A 23120-nucleotide genomic window follows, 5' to 3' on the forward strand; every position below is an offset into this window, starting at 1 on the left:
TACTACCACGGTTTCAAGAGCTTCTTATATATGTAGAGAATGTGGTTCTTCGTTTCTCTTCGAGTTTTTTATTGCTCACTAGTGGATCCACAGCTGCAGCTGTTGTCAGAAGTACATGCGAAATGTAGCGCAAAGTCCATTAGTGTTCACATTAAAGCAATTTTCCATGCTAACAGATTGCATAATTAACAGCTCTAATGACTATCTGGCGGCACAGTGTTTAGTAAATGCACCTGCATGTTCTTCCAAGTCTGACTTTTTTTGTACATTCCCTTTTAGTTTGTTGGTACCAACCAATTGTAAAAGCCAGTGAAATGCCACAACCTTAAAAACTATTTAAGAGCATCAGACAAGATGTCCAAATGGAGGGCTCTTTAAATTACTGATAAAAAGGTTTAAAATTGTAGATTAAATAGTGACTGTAAAATAACAGTAAATAACAGCATTCTAGACTGAATCTGTCACCTCCTGACCGCTTATTAGGCTGGTGATACCCCTAGATAGATATAGATGAAAGCATTAAAATATCAAAGAGGAGGGGCCTATTGTTTCTGGGCCCTGGCACTGATACGCCTCACTGTGCTTTACGCCCAGTCCATGTGGCTGGTTAAGCAAAGGGAATAATATACTATTTGACACTTCAGTGTCCAAATAAATGTGGTGGTGGTGTGTGGGTTTTAGGCAGCTTCATAAATATGGGCTATTATAAATTTTAAAATGATACTGTCACCCCAGTTTTTCTTTGTGCTTATATTATTGTTGGACAGTGTCATTAAAGCGACTCTGTACCCACAATCTGACCCCCCCCCCCAAACCACTTGTACCTTCAGATAGCTGCTTTTAATCCAAGATCTGTCCTGGGGTCCATTTGGCAGGTGATGCAGTTGTTGTCCTAAAAAAAACAACTTTTAAACTGGCAGCCCCATGCCCTATGGGAGTGGCCTAGATTATGTATGCATTAGGCTGGCACAACCTCTCTGTCCCTTCTCCCTGCCCTCCTCATCATTAGGAATGCTCCAGGCAGATTGCCTCCTATTCCTACCTGTGTGAGCACGGCACATGGGCGGGATTGTTAAAGCGTAACTGTCATTTCAGGGCCATTTTTCTGAAAACATTAATTATCAACAGTACAAGCGATTTTAAGAAACTCTGTAATAGGTTTTATGTACTAAAAGAGTTTCCTTCTGTAGTGAAAAAGCAATCTCCCAGCCTCCCCCCTCACATCAAATGAAGCAGGATTTCTGTCTCCATTATGTGGCTATGGAGAGGGGAGGGGCTGTGAGGAGTGACTGAGCACGGGGGATTTCTGCACAGCACAACACCCTGCAATCTTCTCTCAGTAAGTTAATACATAAGCACTGACCTTTCTGACACCTGAATTTAGCGTTTTAGGTGCCCAGAGAGTCTACAAACAGCTGACCTTCATGTCACCTCTTCCTGCTCCCTCATCTCCCTCAGCCCCTCCCCCCTTCATAGGCTTACAATGGAAAGAGCAGAGCCCGTCTTCACTGGCTTCTCTGTAATGAAGACGTGTTTGCCTGATAATGCACAGATAAGAAGTCAGGGGGGGAGGCTGGGAGATTGCTTCTTGAGTACAGAAGGAGGCTTTTTTGGCTGATGAAACCTATTACAGAGTTTCCTAAAATCGCTTATACTACTGATTTCTGCAATAAAAAAAACATGACAGTTACGCTTTAAGACACCTGTGCAAGTGTTCAGTATGGAGAAAATGTTCCAGTGGCATTCCTAATGATGAAGAGGGTGGGGAGGAGGGACAGAGGGGTGGTGCAAAGTTAGGGCACAGATATTTTAAGCCACACCCATAGGGCATGGGGCTGTAAGTTTAAAAGTTGTTTTTTAGGACAATAACTGCATCACCTGCCAAACGGACCACAGGACAGATCTTGGATTAAAAGCAGCTATCCAAAGATGCAAGTGGTTTGGGGGGGTCAGATTGTTAACAGTACTGGACTGAGACAGGGAGAGGGGGTTCAACAGACGCTTATCCCTCTTTAGTGGCACTGCCTAGTAATGATAGGGTTTTCAAAAGCTTTTTAGAATTTTAGTTTCTTTATAACCTCAAGAGGTCTAATCTGTTTTTTAAAGCCAATGTACCATCAATTACATTGCTTTGGGTTTTATACCTTAATGAATCGGGGCAGCCCTTTTTCTTTAACCCCGTAACAGAGGGCAGGGGAGATCGTCACACTGGGGGCGGAAGGCCAGCGCTCTCAAAAAGACCAGCACCATGTGCGGGAACCATGCAGCGGTTCAAAAAAAAAAAAAAAACACAGAAAGAGAGAGGAACCGTTTCCATTAAATTACAAATATTGACTTTTTAAAAGACCATCATTGCCATCAAAATGTATAGCTTTGTATTAATCATTGCCTTTTCTCATTAATAATTTTCATGCTGAAAACCACTTACCACTGCTTATAGCTGTTCTAACTCTTAAGCGATCAGGTGCATATGTTTTACGGCAGTCACTAAGACGCTTTAGGCTAGGCCTTTTCATAGCAAATTTATTGTTTGTCTATCTTCAAGAAAGGTCACCAATAGTAGATTGATGAGGGTTTGACACCTTCACTGATCAGCTGTTTTCCAGAGTGGTGTTGCTGGTATACAAAATGAAACAGAATAGGAAGTAGACAGCTTTATCCACTGTGTAGTGGCCAAGATCGGTTACCGCAGCTCAGCTTCTATTGAAGTGAGTGAGAGCTGAGTTGCTGTAAGTGATCTTGGCCACTACAGTGTGGAAAGAACTGTTTCCTACTTGTTCTGTTTCCTGTATACCGGCAGCTGATTAGTGCCAGTGCCATACCCTTACCAGTTTAATGACCTTTCTTCTGAGGATAGACTAACAGTAAATTTTGTCTGGAAAACCCCTTTATTTTAAAGAGCATGTACCACCAGGTACATCCTCTTTAATTTGACCCGTGGATAGAACGGCGCCATCACGGGGAAGCTGGTGCCACGGTCCGTTTTTCTTAATCGCGGCCCGGTTCCATTGGAGCTGCGTCATAGAGGGGAGATAATTTCCACCCACTGGAGGCAGGCCGGCCCGCCTCCTGTGCTTCAGCCCTGGCCTGGTACCCATGGATAGAACAGAGCGTACACAGGAACTGGGCTGCAGTTCAAAAAATGGACCGCGGCACCGGCTTCCCCGTGACAGTACCGTTCTATCCACGGGTCAAATTAAACAGGATGTACCTGATGGTACATCCTCTTTTAATTCCAACCCCAACATATAGAAAGGAGTATGCCAAAAAGAACAGGAGTATGCCCAAATGATGAATAATAAATAAATCTTTAAGTGACACTGTCACCCCCTTTTTTGCATTTTGACTGCTCTCTACAGGTGTAAAGGGTAAATGTTACAGCTTTCATTACTTATTTTATATCACACCTCATGGTGCTTGTTCTGGTAAAAAGTAGTTTTTATCACCTGTGGATTGGTATATGTGGGTGGGGCCTTGCGGCCTATGTGCCACTTTACTCCGCCCCTAGCGCCACATAGTCCCGCCCCCATCCGTGATGTCATCGCCACATAGGTGCCGCCCCCTCAGCGGCCATTGGTGTGGGACAATCTAGGGGGTGGGACCTAGAGCTTTAGGCTGGCCCTTCCAATGGCTGCTTAGGGGCGGGGCCTAACAAACATGATTGGTATCACTAAACAGCAGATAGAGTAGAATACCTATACATAGGGATACATGTATAAGGATTCTAGTCTATTTGCTGTTTTGTGATGCCAATCATGTTTGTTAAATAAAGATGTATTTATTATTTATCATTTGGGTGTGCTCCTGTTCTTTTTGGCATACTCTTTTCTGTTTGATGGGGTTGTGATTGTTGTTTCAGTATGCCCTAGGTAGCACCCCGGTGGGTAGTGCAGTCCCCCCTTTGCTCAGTGTGTACAGATTGTTTTAATAGATGTTCTAGGTTTTTCCCATCCTCCATTCCGCCACTGTCCTCCTATAAACCCACAGCATATGGTGCTCATATTTTGTAGTGTAAACTATATTTATTTCCTAATGGTATTGTACTCTGCTTCTCTCCTGCTCCTGTGCAGAACAGGATGCATGCTGCAGTGTGTGAGTCCCTATTTACCTATTAGTATACAACCCTATCAGCAATCTATCATACTGAATGTAAATTACATTTATGTAGGTTTTTTCATTGTTACAATAACACCTGATAGAAGAGAGGGGAATATTTTTCATTGGCATTGTTCAGTGCACCTCCTTTGCTTTTATTCTTTGCTCTTCTGTTTGCTTAGTGCAAATTGCTTATAAGCAGGAAGAGTTCTTGTCTTCCTGGAGCTGGTGCCGTGGAAGCATATCCCTCCAAATCCCCCCAGCGGCATCTGATGATCTGATAACAGCTGATTAGAGAGCTAAACTTATCCTGCAGATCATCAATGATCTTTAGCCGCTGCGCAGCTGTGTGTGAAATACACAAGGAGAAATACAGAAGGAATCCATTTTCCTTCAGCTGTTCTTTATTCTTGCAGTTACAGGGCCTTCTAATTCTTTTTATTAGGAAATATGAACAGTTTTCCACGTAATTCAGCTATTAGTGTCAGCATGTCTAATGTTTCTGGTCTGTGATTCTATTTGTTGTTGGTATTAAACATGGCGTTCCTTCCTAATACATAGGATTGCAGCATGCTGGGTGTGCCTGGCTAAATAGGGATTAGATTGTCAGTAATTCACCTATGTCTACAAATGTCTCATTCTGTCAGCTTCCGAGATCAAGTTAAGGGGAACCTGATAGCTGCTATTCACCCCCTAAACAGATGTAGTCATTCTTTCCGAAATCCTGCACCCTAAATTTGTAGCTATGTGTTTGCTGTAATCTTATTTAAAGGGGTTAAATATGGCGTCTCGGAAGTAGGTGGGTGCATGAATGTGTGCTGCAAGCATTTCATGTGGACGGAACCAGGTGCACACTGATCCAGGTTGCTTGATGTTGCTGCTACATTGGTAAAATCAAGCAGCTATGAAACATTTAAAGGAGAAGTCCGGCGAACATTTTTATTAAAGTATTGTTCTGCCCCCCAAAAGTTATACAAATTACTAATATGCAGTGGTGCCTTGGATTATGAGCATTATTTGTTCTTAGACTGTGCTTGTAATCCAAATCACTCTTAAACCAAGGCAAATTTTATCATAAGAAATAATTGAAATGCAGACAATTGGTTCCACACACCAAAAAAATGATTTTTTAAATTCTGAATAACATGTAAAACAAATTAAACAAACATTTAGAAACAGCTGAATATGTCAAATAATAGGGTACTGTACAGTAATGGAGAGGATGGAAAACATGAGGGCGGACAGAGACTGCAGGGAGCATGACTTATGTGGGCACAGTATAGTAGCACTCTCTGTCCGGGGAGAAGGGGTTACAGCTAAGGAGAGATTACCTCCACAGTCCTGTCTCCTGATGCAAGCCCCAGCCTTAAGTGGATCTGCTATGATTTGGAAGGTGAGGGAGACTTCCTGGGTCAGAGTACAGTGCTGTAGACTGGCAATGCAGACCACCCCCTCCCCCACTCGCCCTCCCACCCAGTACAGGGAGCTCCTAAACCAAAGCAATGCTCTTAAACAAAGTTACAATTTTGAAAAACTGTGAATTCTTCTTGCAAAACGCTCTCAATCCAAGTTACTCTTAAACCAAGGGACCACTGTACACTTACGGGAAATGCTTGTAAAGTGCTTTTTTCCCTGCACTTATTACTGCATCAAGGCTTCACTTCCTGGATAAAATGGTGATGTCACGACCCGACTCCCAGAGCTGTGCGGGCTGTGGCTCCTGAAGAGGATGGTGGCAGGGGGACACTGAGTGACACAGGGCACTGGAGGGAGACTGAGCATCCCCCTGCCATCATCCTCTCCAGCAGCCACAGCCCGCACAGCTCTGGGAGTCGGGTCGTGACATCACCATGTTATCCAGGAAGTGAAGCCTTGATGCAGTAGTAAGTGCAGGGAAAAAAAACACTTTATAAGCATTTCCCGTAATAAGTGTATATTGGTGATTTGTATAACTTTTGGCAGGCAATGCAATACTTTAATAAAAAATTTTGCCGGACTTCTTCTCTTTTAAACATTGCCCACAACATGCTCCCGCCCCCTCTGGTCTCCGTGGTTAGAGAGAGGAAGTGCAGAGCCTTTTCTGCTATCTGGATAACCTCTTTAATGCATAGCTCATATAATAATATTTTTTATTTATATAGCGCCAACAGATTCCGCAGCACTTTACAATTCTATTTCCCACACTGTAGGTAAATGATGGGAGAAGAGTCTGCTGGGCATTGTAATATGGGGAAAAGACAGAAATAATTATATAGCTGCAGGCTCTCCTGACACTCATTGACTGCTTTCTCCCTATTACCGTACATATGGGAGGGAGGGAGGGAGCAGTTGACCAAAGATTGTCTTGGTGAGTAAGTTTGGTCCATTTGTGAACATATACTTTTAACTTGTGGAACCCAAAATTGTAGAATGTCATACTCTTGAGTCCCACGAGATAAAACATTAAAAAAATGGAAGGATTATAGTGATTTGTAGACTACATTCGGTTTCCTAAAAATACCCTGTTTGGCCCATATGTCAGCATACCTTTATGCGTGGAATACATTAGCATTAGAGATGAGCGAACCGGGTTCGAGTCGATCCGAACCCGAACATTCGGTATTTGATTAGCTGGGGCTGCTGAACTTGGATAAAGCCCTAAGGTTGTCTGGAAAACATGGATACAGACAATGACTATATCCATGTTTTCCACATAGCCTTAGGGCTTTATCCAAGTTCAGCAGCCACCGCTAATCAAATGCCGAAAGTTCGGGTTCGGATGGACTCGAGCATGCTCGAGGTTCGCTCATCTCTAGTTAGCATACCAACAGAGAGTCCATAAGTAATCTGCATCTAGATGAAGATTCTCATTTTCACAAGATTTTCCACATTTTCTGTACGCTACAGTGTATTTCGGTAACCTAAATCTCCTGGGTTTCCAACTTTTCTAACACCTCTCTCTCCCTTTTTCGATGGCTCCGTTCATCTGTTGGAAACTTGTTTAGATAGGGCACTATATTCAAGATTGTGCCAGTCGGGAAACTACATCTCCCGACATGCCTTGGGCCTCTATCTTACAATAGTGTGGACCCACCCCTTAATCTTTGATCCTGCCTACCACTCTTCACAACTACTACGCAGCACAATGAACACTGGACTGCGTTTACTGTTTGACAGTGTCGGGGGTGGTCATGTACGTGTGCTTGTGGGACATGCTGCCTGGTGTGTTTTCGGGGGACTCTCCCGGTGGCTGGAAGCTCTTCACTTGTTGCTGTGCGGTGGCTCTCAGCTTCCCCCATGTTCCTGTCTTCCTCTTCCCGGTCTGGTGGATATTGGTGCTGATGGCTTCTCTCCTCAGCTCACCTGGATCCATAATGATACATTTTTTTTATAAGCAGAACGCAGAGGGCATGCTTGAATAGAAGGGAGACACGGCCAGGAAACGTCCTCCTGCACTGATGTCAGTGGTGGGCTTGGCTTGCTGAAGCCAGGCACGCCTCTGGGAGGCGAAAGACCATTTGCTGTCTCCAATGGGAGCAGGAAAGAAAAAAGAGCGAGACAAAGTGGACAGCCAGGAGAGGACTTTTCATCACTCTGGGGGGAGAAAGCGTATAATACAAACTGACATAGCTAGGGGTTTATTTTTTATTAGTGATAAAAGGTTTTTTGGTTGAATGGCCCTTTATTTTTAAATAAGACTAGAACTTTATGGGTGTGGTTTATACTTCTGTTTTTCTGTTTTAGTGTTTGATTGTTCTGGTTTTGACTAGAAAAAAAAATAAAAACTAAACATGACTGTAAAACTGTCTTTGTACACTGCTGAAATCTCAGTATGACTCTTTTTAGTTATTGCTGACCGCTAACTTTTTTGAGCTGCCTCGAGTCGTCTGCAAATTCATCAAGGCATTGTGATTGATGTACAGTGTATTAATATAAAGTGAAGGCGCATCTGATTACATTTATTTTAAGTGCATGCTATTTAGTTGTGACGTGATAGTAAATCATTTATGTTTGACTTGAAAGCATTGGTGGTTATAAAAAAAATAGTAGAATTTACAGTAATATTTCAGCCATCTTTCCACTTTTCTTGCTCACAACACTGCAAATGCAGTCTGTGGTGACTGGCTGGCAGGGCAAACTTTTCAACTGCACTGGAAATGTTTAATAAGGATATCACATTTGCCAAAAAAAAGTCTGCGTGCTGTCACATAATCCCTGCTTCCAACACCACCTAACAGCTTGATCAGGATGGCCTAGACGATGGGAAATACAACACAACCATACTGATTCTCTGACTCCAGTGATCTGTCTCCTCTCAAAGTCTGTCAACTGGGCAAAATGTCTTTAAGTGTATTGTAGAAGTGTGTCTAGCAGTGTCTCACCAAGAGGTCCACTACCTTAAAGTTTTTGGGGGGTCAGTGGGTATACTTACACAATTTTATCCGCTGTTTTAATGTCTCTTCACAAGACTAAATGAATCCATTGTTTTAATCTTTGGTCATTACTGAGATACTCCATGCCTCTTGTCTTTGTACCTTTTTCAGATCCAGAACAGCCTTTCTATGAACCTTTCTATGTACAGAATTGTACAGCATGTTTGAGATGAAGCTTTGTGAAGCGATATGTCCCTGTCCAGCTAGTTTGTCTCTTTTAATAAATGACAACATTCTGCAAACCATAGAATTATCTGGTTAATATGGGGTGCTGTTCTATTATCTACACCCAAATCCTCCTCAACAAGAGACTATTCTAGTTTTTTTTTCCCCTAGGATATATGATGTGTGCAGACTATGAGGAATACACAGTACTAAGTCTAGCGTCCCCATAAAACATGAAGCTTTATTAGAATGCTCTAAAATCCATACATGAAAACAAGACATGTAGTCTCTATGACTAACTGAAGTGTTAATCTCATAAGCTGCCACCTGTCCTAGTACTGTGCATGGATTCTAGTGGAATATTTCAAACCCTTTAAGAGTCTGTGTCTTCTTTAGAATATACATGCAATGTCCATGAAATAGCAATTCAGGAACCTCTTTTCTTACAGCTCAGTGAGTCTTATGAGAAATTTATGACTCAATAACCAACCAGGTATAACCGAGAATACATTTACTAGAGACTCAAGCATGTTTGGATCTGTCCGAACCCAAGCATGTGGCATTTGATTACTGGTGGCTGAAGAAGTTGGATGCAGTCTTAAGGCTGCCTGGAAAACATGGATATAGCCATAGACTGTATCAATGTTTTTCAGACCTCCCTAGGGCTGCATCTAACTTCTTCAGCCACCAGTATTCAAATGATGCATGCTCTAGTTCGGACAAACCCAAGCATGCTCAAGTTGCATTTGACTCTAGTATTTACTAAAATGGACAGGTTAGGAGAGGCCACTTGGACCATAAAAGATCGTGGAAGCCAAGAAAATGTGATAAACCAAAAGAAGTTTAACTACCTTGATAGACCAAATTTATAAATTTTCCTCAACTTTCCATCTTGGAATTCATGTACAGTTATTCTCTCCATTTCAGAGGTAGAACCAGAGAAGGTTTTTTGGCTAGGGAAGTAACAAATTGGAAATCTAGGTGTAAGTACTGCTGGCAGTCACACTACAGCACCTACTCCTCATTCCTATGTCCTGACCCAGTTCAGGAACACGAACTGAAAATGCTGGTATTGTTATGGGGGGGGGGGATAATCTTATGAAAACTGAGCTTCTTGTATTTCCTCCCTCTACTAACCGACCTACACCTGATATTTATGTTAGACTCTGATCTGAATTTCACTCCTCACATTTAATCCATTCCTTGTCACCTGCATCCAAAAAAACATTTCTGGAATATGTCCTTTTTCTTACAGTTGAATTAGCTAAGACTCTCATTGTTGCTCTGATTCATTCCCATCATGACCAATTGGTTACGTGTTTATCTCCGTAATGTTTGATATTGTCTGTGACCCCAGAATTTGAAAGTACTGCAGAAATATGTTGGTACTATATAATTTATTTATTTTTTACAGTATAGTTATATTGTATTCTCTGTCACACACAGCAATTTTTGAGTCAGCTAGAGGAAGATTCAAAATAAAATGAAAATACTTCTGCTTCCTGCGGGATCCACTTATGGATTTGGTTTAAAATCTGCCGTGTGTGACAGCAGCCTCACCAAGGTTTTCTAAACAGGGATATTTTCAGTAACCTATGCATTGTTACATATTAACTTGAGCCTATCCAGCTGCAGGTTGAGAAAATGTGTCCCTTGTTACTGTTGAAGCAGAACCATCACCCGGGTCAAGATCAGTGCACTTAAAATCTCTCCCATTATAACCACCGAATCAGTCTTGTTCACACAGCTGAACATTCAGCAGCTCAGTCAATCTTAAGGGGTTTACTTTTTTATTAAAGTAAAGACTTTGGGGGTAATTTAGCATGTGTTGACAAAGAAAAGCCTAAATTTTGGGACTTTTCAAAATTTTACACTCCTTCACATTTTCCGTACCACGTGTAATTTAGCAAATGGCGCAAAGCCTTTCACGTCTGGACCATACTTGCTTTGGATCATGCTGCCTTTGAAAGGCAGAGCTGCACTCACAATTCTGCTGGAATCCAGAGCAGCATTGACCATTTTGGGGAGTAATTGGAATAACCAAAGCAATTTCCTGTAATGCACTGCCTAATAATCTTAAGTTTTTTTGTGAATAAATTGGGCAGAAATTTCACTCGTAGGTTCCAGAAAAAGAGCAGAGTGAATAAAAATGGTGCACATTATGCCTTAAGCCCCTATTCCACGGGTCGTTTAAAGGAGCAATATCGTTCATATTCGGCCGATATCGGCCGCTACGAACGATATTCGTCCCGTGGAATAGAGTGCAACGATCAGCCGACATCGTTCATGTCGGCTGATCGTTGCAGTCGCTTGTTTTTCAACATGTTGAAAAACAAGCGACTGATATAGCAGCGATCTGCTGCCGTCGCTCCGTTGAATAGGAGCATCGTCAGCAGACGCTGCTATATCCTATGGGCTGCCCGGACGATCTAGCGATCCCCCGGGCAGCCCCCCCCCCCGCAGCTCCCCGCCGCCCCCTCCCGCACTCACCCGCTCGCTGCAGCCGCGTTGAATAGCGGCGTCAGCGAGCGGGGAACGAGGAGCAAACAAGCGCTAATAGCGCTCGTTTGCTCCTCCAAACGACTCGTGGGATAGGGGCATTAGAATAGTGCAGATACAGCCTTTTAAAAGGTAAAATGGTGCAGTAACTTCTTGCCAAATTTATGATGGTCTGTGCACCATTTTGATAAATTTGGCGCAGAAAAAAGGCGCGAAAGGCATAATATAAACCACTTCCCATTTAAAACAATTTTGATAAATTCCTCCCATTTAATGTTGTTATTTTGGTGAGCTTGTGGAGTTTCAGTTTTTATTGTTTTCATTTATTGTAATAGTAAATCTTCAGTTGCAGTGTATATATTGCTGTGGATAATATATTGAGTATATATTGCTGTGGATAATGATTAGCTGTCTTTTTGATACATTTTACAGCTACCTAATTTGCATGATACATAAAGTTGTTGCCTTCTTGTTTGTTATAAATAATGCAGTCATTTTGTTGTGGTTTTCCAGTGCTAGAATTGGAAATCTTTACTGGGAGTGTACTGCTGGTGACCTTCCTTACTAACACTGGGGCTATACATTGTACAGTATCAGTAGGAATGCTGAACTTGCTATAGTCACAGTCCATAGGAATGTGTTAAAGGGGTTATCCAGTGCTACAAAAACATGGCCACTTTTGCACCACTCTTGTCTGCAGATTGGGTGGGGTTTTGAAACTGAGTTCCATTGAAGTAAATGGAGTTTAATTGCAAACCACACCTGAACTGGAGACAACAGTAGGGGCAAAAGTGGCCATGTTTTTGTAGCATTGGATAACCCCTTTAATTGCAAACCACACCTGAACTAGAGACAACAGTAGGGGGAAAGTGGCCATGTTTTTGTAGCGCTGGATAACCCCTTTAATTGCAAACCACACCTGAACTAGAGACAAGAGAGGGGGAAAAGTGGCCATGTTTTTGTAGCACTGGATAACCCCTTTTAAAGGGGTTTTTCAGACAAATATGATTTCATGGCCAATTCTTGGGGTAGGCAAGCAATCGTTGATTAGCAGTCAATGGTGCCTGCACTCCACAGTGAATGGGAGCTGAGCTGCGGTCATTCACTATATAATGAACGGAGCAAGTGGAGCACTGAAGAGCAGAAAAGGTAGGATCTTTTCTGCTCTCCAGATAATGCCTTTAAAGAAGGACTATCACGCAAAATAACTTTTGACATCCCAGAGAGATATGAAATCGAGGAAGGATCCAACAGCTCCTTCTGGAAAAACTCCTGTAATGGCCACTGGGTGTAGAAGGAGGATGCACACAGGTAGGCCCACAATTCTTGGTGTGGGCACTGTAGACTTGGAGAGGAAGAATTCCCACAGCATCCAAAGTAAGTAGCAAGTTAAGTTACTTACATATCTGGGGACAAAAATCACAGCGACATTTCGATCCTGAGGTCTTTATCAAGACTTGATATAGACCTCGGGGTCGAAACGTTGCTGTCCTTTCTGTACTTCGATGTGAATAAATTCACTTGCTACTTACTTTTGATGCTGTGGGGATTCTTCATCTCAGGGAGAGCTGTCAACATTTTTAATTGGTCAAGATCTGAGTGTTCAGATCTCAAGCAATCTAGAGAATGGGAGAAGTCGTGCTCTACGGATTCCTCTTCTGGCTCTGTGTCATTAAGGACACTGGTGCATATTGGTAGTTTGTGGGGCAAGTCTCCCCACATAGACTAAGAGCATAGACTCTGATCGTTCAAGGTCTGGACAGTCAAGCCCTGACCTATTAAAAACGTTTTGTGACAGGTACACTTTAAAATCTTTATGGCTAACTACTCCACTTTCTGCTTGCCATAGTGTCCCACTTTTGTTGTCTGTAGGTTTCAAGTGTATCTATACTGCTTGAAGACACTTTATTTACAGAACTAAACAAATGACACATATGGAAATAATTTTTTGATATTGTATAAATATTCTCCGGAATACAATAGCTAAAACCACATCTGTCCCTGAAGGAACAATGCACACAGCCTTCCAATGTATTTTGGTGGTGCGTCTATTATTTTGTTTGTCATTTTAATTCTTTTGGATAATTGGATCCACGTGTCCTGAAAGGCCACTGAATCTAGGACTTGGAATAGTCTGGCCTGTGTAGCTGTCAGCTCAGTTAGACTCGTGCTCATGCAGAGTGACCCAACCTCACAAGAAATTAAACGGCAGTGAGTGTGCTTTGTACCGTGAAGGTCTTTTGCTCCGAGGGCAGTTTAATAACACATTTTCTGTTAGAGGAATTAGTTTTAGCTAGTTTAGTTTTCTATGTAGGGCCTGAAAATTATAATATCTAAAAAGTATTTTAGATTTTTTTTACTTTGTTAAATACATTTTGATTGTTATCATTGTAAGCATATTCATCTTTCATGAAGAAACATTCCTCCTTTTAATATTTTGTAGAATAGCTTGACTTGTCTCTTGAAGGCGTTTTATAATTAGTAAAATTAGGCGTTCCTAATGGACTAACGCATTGTAGCTTGAAAGATCTTAGAACATACAGTTCCGTTCATGACTATCTCTGTTAGGATGTAAGATAATGGCTTGCCAGGGGGACCAGTTTCTGTAAGCAATTGTGAAGGTACAGTACACGTATATTAAACCTATGAACTACTCTGACAAGTGTTTGATCTTTTGTAACATCCAGCAGCTCAGTGTCCCTGTTCTGCTTTCTTGGAGTCATGAGACAATATAACAACTATGCAAGTGGACAAGGTATAGCAAGGTAAATTTATGTATCTCCGTCCTGAGGAAATGAAACTGGATCTATTCTGAAGAAAATCTGTGCACATTTCATCATATTAAAGGGGTTATCCAGCGTCAGAAAAACATTAGTCGTTTTCTTTCATTGACAGCATGACTTATTTCTCCAGTTCAGGGGTGGTTTGCAACTAAGGGCCCTTTTACACAGAAAGATTATTTGACAGATTATCTGCCAAAGATTTGAAGCCAAAACCAGGAATGGATTTTAAAAGAGGAGAAATCTCAGGCTTTCCTTTCTTACCTGCTCTCTGTTTATAGTCCATTCCTGGCTTTGGCTTCAAATTTTTGGCAGATAATCTGTCAGATAATCTTTCCGTGTAAAAGTGCCTTAAGCTCCATTCACTTCAATGAAGTTGCAAAACCCCACCCAAACCAGAGACCAGAGTGGTACTGTCGCTAAAAGAAAGCAGCCATGTTTTTCAAATACTAAATAACCACTTTAAATACTTGAAATTCCCAAATGGGATGCCACGGCATTCTGGTGGGATGTCCCCATTAAACATCACTAGAAGCTGCGACCGTGCATTTTTAACATTCCGCCCACTAACTGCAGTGAAGGGATAAGTGGGCTGAACACTAAAGTGACTAGAAAGTAGGTGCAGGGCCTGTCAGCGTCTCACTCCTCTATTCATTCTCATAAGCTGCGAGCACTTCAGGCCTCCAGCCTTATAAGACAGAAGGAGATAATCTCCTGAGCAGGCGCAGTGATATGACATTATTACATCTGCTGGAGGTTCCCATCCCCGCGGCTCACTGGCCAGAAGAAAGAGAGGAGCTGCTCCATATATTCACACATCGCGGATTTGGTGAGCATGTTTGTTTTTTGTTGATGCACAGCAGAAGGGCATTGTCACTGTGTGTGTGGGGGGAAGGGGGGCTCCTCAGCAGGGGGGAATTATTGGAAATATGGGGGGCTTAGCAGGGGCTATTATTACTATGGGGGTGTACAGGAGGGAACCTTTGTTATACCATGGGGGCACAGCAGAGGTCATTATTGCTATGTGGGGGTGCACATCAGGGGGCATAGAGTCGCTGTCGTATTTTTTAATTTTTTTTGCAGAAATCAATATGCCAAATATGCCATTATCTGCATTTAAAAAGCCTTTTCCCAGGTCCCCCCTCCCCTCCTCTTTTTCCACCCACTGCAAAAAATCAGGAAATTGTGACTTGTTGCATCAGACGTAGCCAGTCTGGTCTATAGAGAAGGGAGGGGGGAGGAGGAAGGAGGGAGTTAGCCGACAGCAGAAAGCAGATAACAGAGGATTACAGGCACGGAGCTGGGTGACAGCTGTAATCAGAGGTCAGAGAGATCAGTGGTGACTGTCAGAGGAGATAAAGGGCGATGTATTTGTAGATTAACTCTTTGTTGTCCTGTTTTGGTCTTTTATTGAGCTCTTTCAATAGGAGAACAATAAAGACGGGGGGAGAGCTTCAAACTGCTTTTTCATGATAAAATGCATTTTTCGGCTAATAAACCCAATTACAAAGTTTCTTAAAATCGCCTAGACTATTGATTTCTGCAAAAAAAAAAATCACGACAGTGACACTTTAACTATGTTGGGATACATATCGGGGGGCATTTAACTATGCGGGGTAAGGGCCGTTTTACTATGTGGGGTGCACAGCAAGGGGCATTACTACTAGAAGGGGGTGCACAGCAAGGGGTACTATTACTTTGTGGTGGTGCACAGCAGGGGGCATTATTACTTTCTGGTGTTACACAGCAGGAGGCATTTTACTATGTGAGGTGCACAGCTTGGGTCATTTTACTATGTGAGGGGCACAGCAGTGGTCATTTTACTATATGAAGGGGCACAGCAGGGGTCATTTTACTATTTGGAGGGGCAAAGCAGCTGGCACCATTACTGTTTGTGGGGCACAGCAGGGTATACTGCATACAGGGGGCAATCCATGTACCTATTCACTTTACTGCACATGACAACAAACAGCGGAAATAATACCCTGGGACCCTGTAGGTGGGTCATGGTGGTCTGGATCAGATGGAGAGGAAAAGGAAAGTGAACCTCTCAGATCAAAGACGACCTCACTAGTGAGTGACTTAATGATGTTGTTTTTTTATTTTTTTATTTTGCACAAAACATATATAAATCAGCTCAGCTATTCCTGTCCTGATGCCGATAGATCAGATAGCATTTTCATGGTGACAGGCAGGGCTGTGGAGTCAGAGTCATGGAGTCTGAGTCGGAGCTAGTTTTGGCTGGAGTCTGAGTCGGAGTTGGAGTCGGATAAAAATGTACCGACTCCAGCTTTAAAAAAATCTTTAACAAATGTAGAATTGAATTTTGATCTGAATTTTACAAGTTTTGCTCATGAATATATATTATAACATTCTAATAGGACCCTGGCCCTATTACATAAGGGGGGTCATGGAAAAGTTGTAGGTCACTATTTGGCAGTTTGTTTCTAAGATGGAAGAGTCCATTGTGTGGGGGGAGATCTGTGCTGTTCTCTTCCTGGATGCTGGATGACTGTATATGAACAGCAGTTTAATATGAAGATATCCTGTGTAATATAGAGGAGGAGGAGAAGACATAAGTAGTGTAGCAGTAACCTCTGTCCTCAGTGTGGTGTTATCACTATGTGTGACCCCTCTCTATATCACTATGTGTGACCCCCCCTGTATATCTCTATGGCTGGCCTCTATATTACAGGTATCTGGCATTGTTAGCAGTGTTTCTGTGTGTATGGTGAATATTTAGTTAGAAACATAGAAGACTGTCAGCAGGAAAAGATCACCTGCTCCATCTATTCTAGTTGTGAGTTGTTCAGGACATTGAGGCTGGAGACTGGCTGCATCCACTGCACACACATGAGAAGCTGCTTTATATACAGTGTTCCTTTATTCACTCAGAAGTCGCCCCAGGATCATGTAGGACATTAGGAAGAAGCTGCTGAGTCAGTGTGATAAATAACTCCCCTGGTATATGACTGGCCATTTATGAAGAAGCAGGAGTCGGAGTTTGAGTCGGTCCTGATAAAATTCAGGAGTCAGAGTTGGAGTCGGAGCTGCGGCTTACCGACTCCACAGCCCTGGTGACAGGTTCCCTTTAAGACTGTGGAGGAGCTTTTTCATGCTGTGTTACAGTAAGCTTGACTTTGTTCCTCACAGCAACCAATCAGAGCTTTCTGCTTTCATATAATAACAAGCTCAGTAAGGCTAGGTTCAAACTGTGTTTTTGCAGTCGATTTAACGGAAACGTTTTATGGTTAAAAAAAAAGGGGATGCAACTGTATGTAATCTGTTTAGATCCGTTTTTTTCCTTTGACTTCCATTTTAGAAAAGAAGCAGATAAAAACAGATTTTTATTTATTTATTTTTAGCGTAAGCAAAAACGTGATTGACCGCATTTTTGTGTATGTTAAAAGTAACCATTTAAAAACTGATACCTTAAACCCAGCCTAACATATAATAAGACGGGCAGAATTTACAAGACATCTTCATAAATATCCCCTTGATAAATCTCACACTTTAAAGAATTAGTTAAGGATTTAGGCACAGTTTTTGTGACTAAATCCTCATCCTAAAGTTGGTGACGTTCTGCATTCAGAATATACCACTTCCACATGCAGAGGGAAAAAGAAACTTATGGAATAATGACCTGCAGCATTATCAGTATTCCTTGTTGCATGAGCACTCTCAGTTCTTTGGTGTCATTGATGCACTTTTTTACAGCTGTTAAATTTTACTGAATTACCAACAGCTTTTTCAGTTGAATCAAACTCGCTATTAGGGTACAAACCCACACACCATATACGCAGCAAATACGCTGCAGATTTGATGGTGAAGATTTGATGCTGTGTTCAGTTATTTAGATCTAATCTGCTGCGTATTTGCTGCGTATCGCAGCAGTAAATACGCTGCATATACGGTGTGTGGGTTTATACCCTTAGGCTGGGTTCACACCATGTATATTTGAGGCTGTATTTGGTCCTCATGTCAGGTCCTCATAGCAACCAAAACCAGGAGTGGATTAAAAACACAGAAAGGATCTGTTCACACAATGTTGAAATTGAGTGGATGGCCGCCATATAACAGTAAATAACTTCCATTATTTCAACATAACAGCCGTTGTTTTAAAATAACAGCAAATATTTGCCATTAAATGGCGGCCATCCACTCAATTACAACATTATGTGAACAGAGCCTTTCTGTGTTTTCAATCCACTCCTGGTTTTGGTTGCTATACAGCCTCAAATATACAGCCTCAAATATACATAGTGTGAACCCAGCTTTAAAGTAACACTCATTCATTGCAGTCATTACTGTAACTGTCATGTGATCGCCAGCCTGGCCCAGAGAAAATCGCAGTGTTTGTGGGCTGTCCTGGGTCATCTGACTACCTGTGAACTACAAGATGACATCATTACCTATCACTTCAGCATGTCCTGAAGGTCCCTCAGTAGACCTTTTAGGATGCTTGTAATCTGGGAGTTGCAATATTCAAAACTGCAGCTACCATTATGTATTGAAAAGCTACAGCTGTCAGGATATGGGGCTAGTTGTAGTTTGAGGGTATTTTGCATAGCAGGTGACTTGTGGAAGTCCTATTTCTATAGAAGGTCAATCTTGGGGTCACTGCTTTTCTTGCTCTCTCTGCTGTGCCACCACTAGTACATTTTGCAGATCACGCCAAGAAGGTGGTTGGGCATTGGAGATTTGTTACATGCACAGCATGATCATGTAGCTGTAATGATAGTATGGAGGGGGCAGAGGACAGTATGTCTATGTAGTAGCATACGCCTGAGGAATCTATATTGACCTTTTGATATCTAGTGCGGTGTAAATAGACAGCCTTATGACTGAATTCTCATTCTGCTACTGTTTTCGGACAAGTTGCTTACTGGTACATGTGAAGCTGAAGGTCTGACTGATTGCAATGATGTTTGCCAACCTTTCCCCACCTGCTCAGCCTGCCTTATGGCCTAACAGAAGGACACTGCATTTCCTTTTTATGTATGAATGCTTCTCCAGAATGCTGTGTGTCATTTCCACTTTCCATTATCTTCCTTTCAGTCTGCTGTTTGTGTGTTTTGCAGTATTGTTGCTCTATGTGCCATTTACAAATCCTTCATCCTCCCTAATGAACAGTGTCTGCCAGCTTAGGGCTTACAAGGCAGTGGATGAGTCAGGTCTAGTAGTTGCCTAGCAACAGGACCCACCACTAGAAGGGATCACACTAGTTCCCTATGCTCTGGTATAGAAGTGCTTGTAGCGTATAACATGGACAAGTTACATGCCACCAGTACTTCTTTCCCTATATTTTGTATCCATCTGATATCCGCATGTAAATGCGGTCATACACAGCTGAATGTTTGTTTGTCTGTGTGCTTTCTATTGAAAGGACAGGGGTAAGCCACAGCCAAATTGCATTGGTGCCGGCTTATCCCTCCGAGAACAAAATGGGCGGGCGGCAAAAATCAAACTTACACAACCCCTCTTTTATAATCTGTTGGGAGAAAATTGCGAGGCTGCCATACACCGTATACAGTGTATGGGCACCTTTCTGCATATGACCTTGACTGTAGTCGGCATCACAGTGGGCAAACAGATTAGAACAGCTTCTATTTGTTCAACTCTGTTGTTCTATACTTTGGAAAGCAGAATTGGAAAGTGGTGTGTAGGGTGGGGTTTCTTCTCAAAGAAAATGGTGGCTATGCAAAATATGTAGTGAACTAAATCTGGTCTGAATATGGTCTTCTCAATGAGTTGGTCTTTTAGAGAGGTTTTTGTATATATTATAATATGTTCTCTATGCATGGACCTACAAAGAACATCCAAACATCATTGGTGACCCTCTGTATTCATTTCATTAGTGTTTTTTGTATTCTAGTGACTTGTGGGGACCCAGCAGTCAGACGTTTATGACCTAATGACCCAAAATTTTCATTGTAAGACATCTACCATTGTAAGACAGTCTACCACAGGATCTGGTCACAGCAAAAACAGTAGAGAGCTTCAAAACCGGCCTAGACAAGTTCTTAGAGCAAAATAATATAAATGCATATGTATAGAACCTATCACCCCTCCCCCTTCCCTGTATCCATCCCCTCCTTGGTTGAACTTGATGGACATGTGTCTTTTTTCAACCGTATTAAAGGACAAGTGCCATGAAAAACTTTTTCCCAGTAATTGAAGCACATTACAAAGTTATATAACTCTGTAATATGCTTCAATCACCTATCTGCCTCCCTTCCCTGTCTTTTCCCCCCTCCACCCCCACCAGGAAGTGTCCTGACTCACACAGACCTGATTACTGTCGTCACCAGGCAGCTCCTTCTTGTGATGATGAGTCATCAGCAGGAGGGCTGCTCTAGGTCCTGTTGCACCAGCCTCCCCCTCCCCTCCTTGTCAGGTGACTCTGCTTGCTCAGCTTATCTTCTCTAGTGACATGACTCCTTCACTGAGTCCACGGCAGCAGGAGAGAGGGTATGAGGGAAGGGGGGAGCTGCCTATGTGCCGGAGTCAGTCTGAGGGAAGATAAGCATGACAAGTGATGGCTTGCAGTTGTTCAGCCAATGGGAGCTGAACAAGCCTGTCACCTGACAAGGCAGGGGAGAGGGGAGGCTGGTGTAACAGGAGAAGGAGCTGAGAGAAGAGCTTGGTGACTGTGACGACAGTAATTAGGTCTGTGTGAGTCAGGACACTTCCTGGTGGGGGGTGGAGGGGGGAAAAGACAGGGAAGGGAGGCAGATAGGTGATTGAAGCATATTACACAGTTATATAACTTTGTAATGTGCTTCAATTACTGGGAAAAAGTTTTTTTATGGCACTTGTCCTTTAACTATGCAACTATGTAACTATATCCTTCTTAAAACATGGCCACTTTCTTTCAGAGACCGCAAGACTCTTGTCTCCAGTTCAGGTGTTTTCCAGGTTAAATTATTTTTTACTATGCTACCAGGGCAGCAGGGGAGATGTCAGGGATATATACTTGCCTGTCCCACTCCATTGCTGTGTCCTGGGCCACCCACTCTCCACCGCCACCAGTGATTTCAAAGCATACGGTGACAACGCCGCCCATGCCAGAAATTGAAACTCAGTGTGGCCAGTATAGAGTTTATACTGAGCTTCTGTTTCCGTTGTGAATATAATTTTATCTTTAAATTATAATTTTATCCCAGACAACCCCTTTAAGCTCCATTCACTTCAGTGGGACTGAGTTGCAAAACCCCACTCTAAACTGGAAACAACAGTTATGTTGTCTCTGGAACATAGTGACTATATTTTTCTAACACTGGAGACCCCTTTTAGGAAGGTTTTCTTACAATAAACATTGTAAGTGACTGGGTCCCCACCAGTCACTAGAATTGAGGGCCTGGAATTATTATTTTTATATACTCTGTGTTTATGTGTATATAATAATATTATTTTTTTTATAAAATGATTCTTACTCTTGCTAATCTGTAATCTACAGAGTGATAAACGCAGGGAAGAGCACACACAATGAAGATCAGGCAAGCTGTGAAGTTATGTTTGTGAAGAAGAAAACTGGAGTACAGTCCACTCCCAACAAAACTTCAAGCAAGCGAAGATCATCTCTACCAAATGGAGAAGGCCTTCAGCTGAAGGAGAACACGGTAATTGTCACAATGAGCTGGATATCTTCAATGGCTCCATTGCCATGTGTGGTGTCTTGTTACTTTTATAGAGTTGGAAAAAAATATGGTGCAGCTTTCCAAGTTGTAGAAGCAGGTGGAAGGGCTCTTCAGCCCAGACACAGATATATAAAACCCATGACTTGCCACAAGGATCAGGTGCAAAATGTATGTTGTACAGCATTTTGGTCATTATACAACCTTTATCAACTAGAATTGTTATTTGGGTTCTTTAATGACCATAATACATACAGTGTGGCTGCATTTTAATGTTTCTATGTCTGGATGAAATATCTACTATATACCTTTCTGAAAACATTTTAACAACTTTGACAAAGGTTATTTAGGATATTAGTGTTATGGTTTTAAGTATAGACCTTTTAAGATTTGCTTGAAAGGGAACCAATTAGCATGGTAACTAGTCATCTCTGCGGGGAGCCACTAATGGGTCTCTCTGCCTGTCAATCATCCCTGCAGTGAGCGCTAATAGGCAGAGAGCCGTCACTAGTCACTGCCTGCTTCCCGCTCACATGACTAGTTGCTGCCCCTCTCCCAGCTTTGTGTGGTATAATAAAACATATTTTTCGCCTTTTATAAAGCTACTGTTGCAGCCACGGATGGTATGCTCCATGAGCTGCACAGTAGATCTGTACTGTGCTGCAGGGAACCATATCAGCACAATCGTACTGATTGGTTTCCTTAAATGTTAAAATGCTTTATAATAATCTTAATGAACCACTATTTTGTTTCTTCTTAGGAAGCTGATGGAATCACATTTCAATACTGGGCACTGTTTGATGGACATGCAGGAGCCGGAGCTGCGGTTGTAGCATCTAAGCTTCTTCATCACCACATCACAGAACAACTACAGGACATTGTAGACATCCTAAAGAACTCAGCAGTTTTACCTCCCACCTGTCTAGGAGAGGATCCAGAAACAACATCTACCAATAGTAGGACTCTTACTAGGGCAGCATCCTTGCGCGGTGCTGCTGGTGCACCAGGATCGCCAAGCACACCCCAGACACGATTCTTTACAGAAAAAAAAGTTCCACATGAGTGTCTTATCATTGGAGCTCTTGAAAATGCTTTTAAGGAGATGGTAAGGGAAATACATGTACATATTCTGGTAATTGCTTTTTCTGAACTGGTGGTGTCTATTCTTACTGTGCAGTCCCCTTTGTATGTTAAGGTAAGAGTAGGGACTGAGAAGAAATGTTTCTATTGAACATTAAAGGAAATCTGTCTGCAGTTTTCTGCTGCTAGAGCCAAGAATCTTAGTAGTGGTCGTCGGTGGCTTCTCCTCACCCCACTGGCCTTGTTCAATGAATAGATTTCCACCTGTTTGGGTAACACAAGAGATCTATTAATCAAAGCTGGTGGGCAGGAGGCAGCCATCAGCCATCAGTGATTCATGGTTCAGGCAACATGAAAGTGATGATACAGGTTATGGTGCGTTTACACAGGCAGATTAATCTGTCAGATCTTTGAAGCCAAACCCAGGAACAGACTATAAACAGGGAACAGGT

At 42.3% G+C, this 23120-nt stretch overlaps 1 protein-coding gene across 2 annotated transcripts in view; it reads left to right on the forward strand.

Moving 5' to 3' along the window:
- Positions 1–23120, forward strand: part of LOC138774651 (protein phosphatase 1H) — a 98418-nt gene that overhangs the window by 22073 nt on the left and 53225 nt on the right. Inside the window, exons 1-3 of one of the 2 annotated variants that reach the window (XM_069955656.1) lie at positions 19145–19190; positions 21411–21573; positions 22349–22693. In XM_069955656.1, coding sequence (XP_069811757.1) covers positions 21466–21573; positions 22349–22693 — 453 coding nt within the window. In that variant the 5' untranslated portion in view covers positions 19145–19190; positions 21411–21465. Of the gene's footprint in view, positions 1–19144; positions 19191–21410; positions 21574–22348; positions 22694–23120 lie in introns of those variants that run through there. The other variant, XM_069955651.1, reaches the window with a different exon arrangement.

This window comes from Dendropsophus ebraccatus, chromosome 1, assembly GCF_027789765.1.
Source record: "Dendropsophus ebraccatus isolate aDenEbr1 chromosome 1, aDenEbr1.pat, whole genome shotgun sequence".
NCBI lineage: Eukaryota > Metazoa > Chordata > Amphibia > Anura > Hylidae > Dendropsophus > Dendropsophus ebraccatus.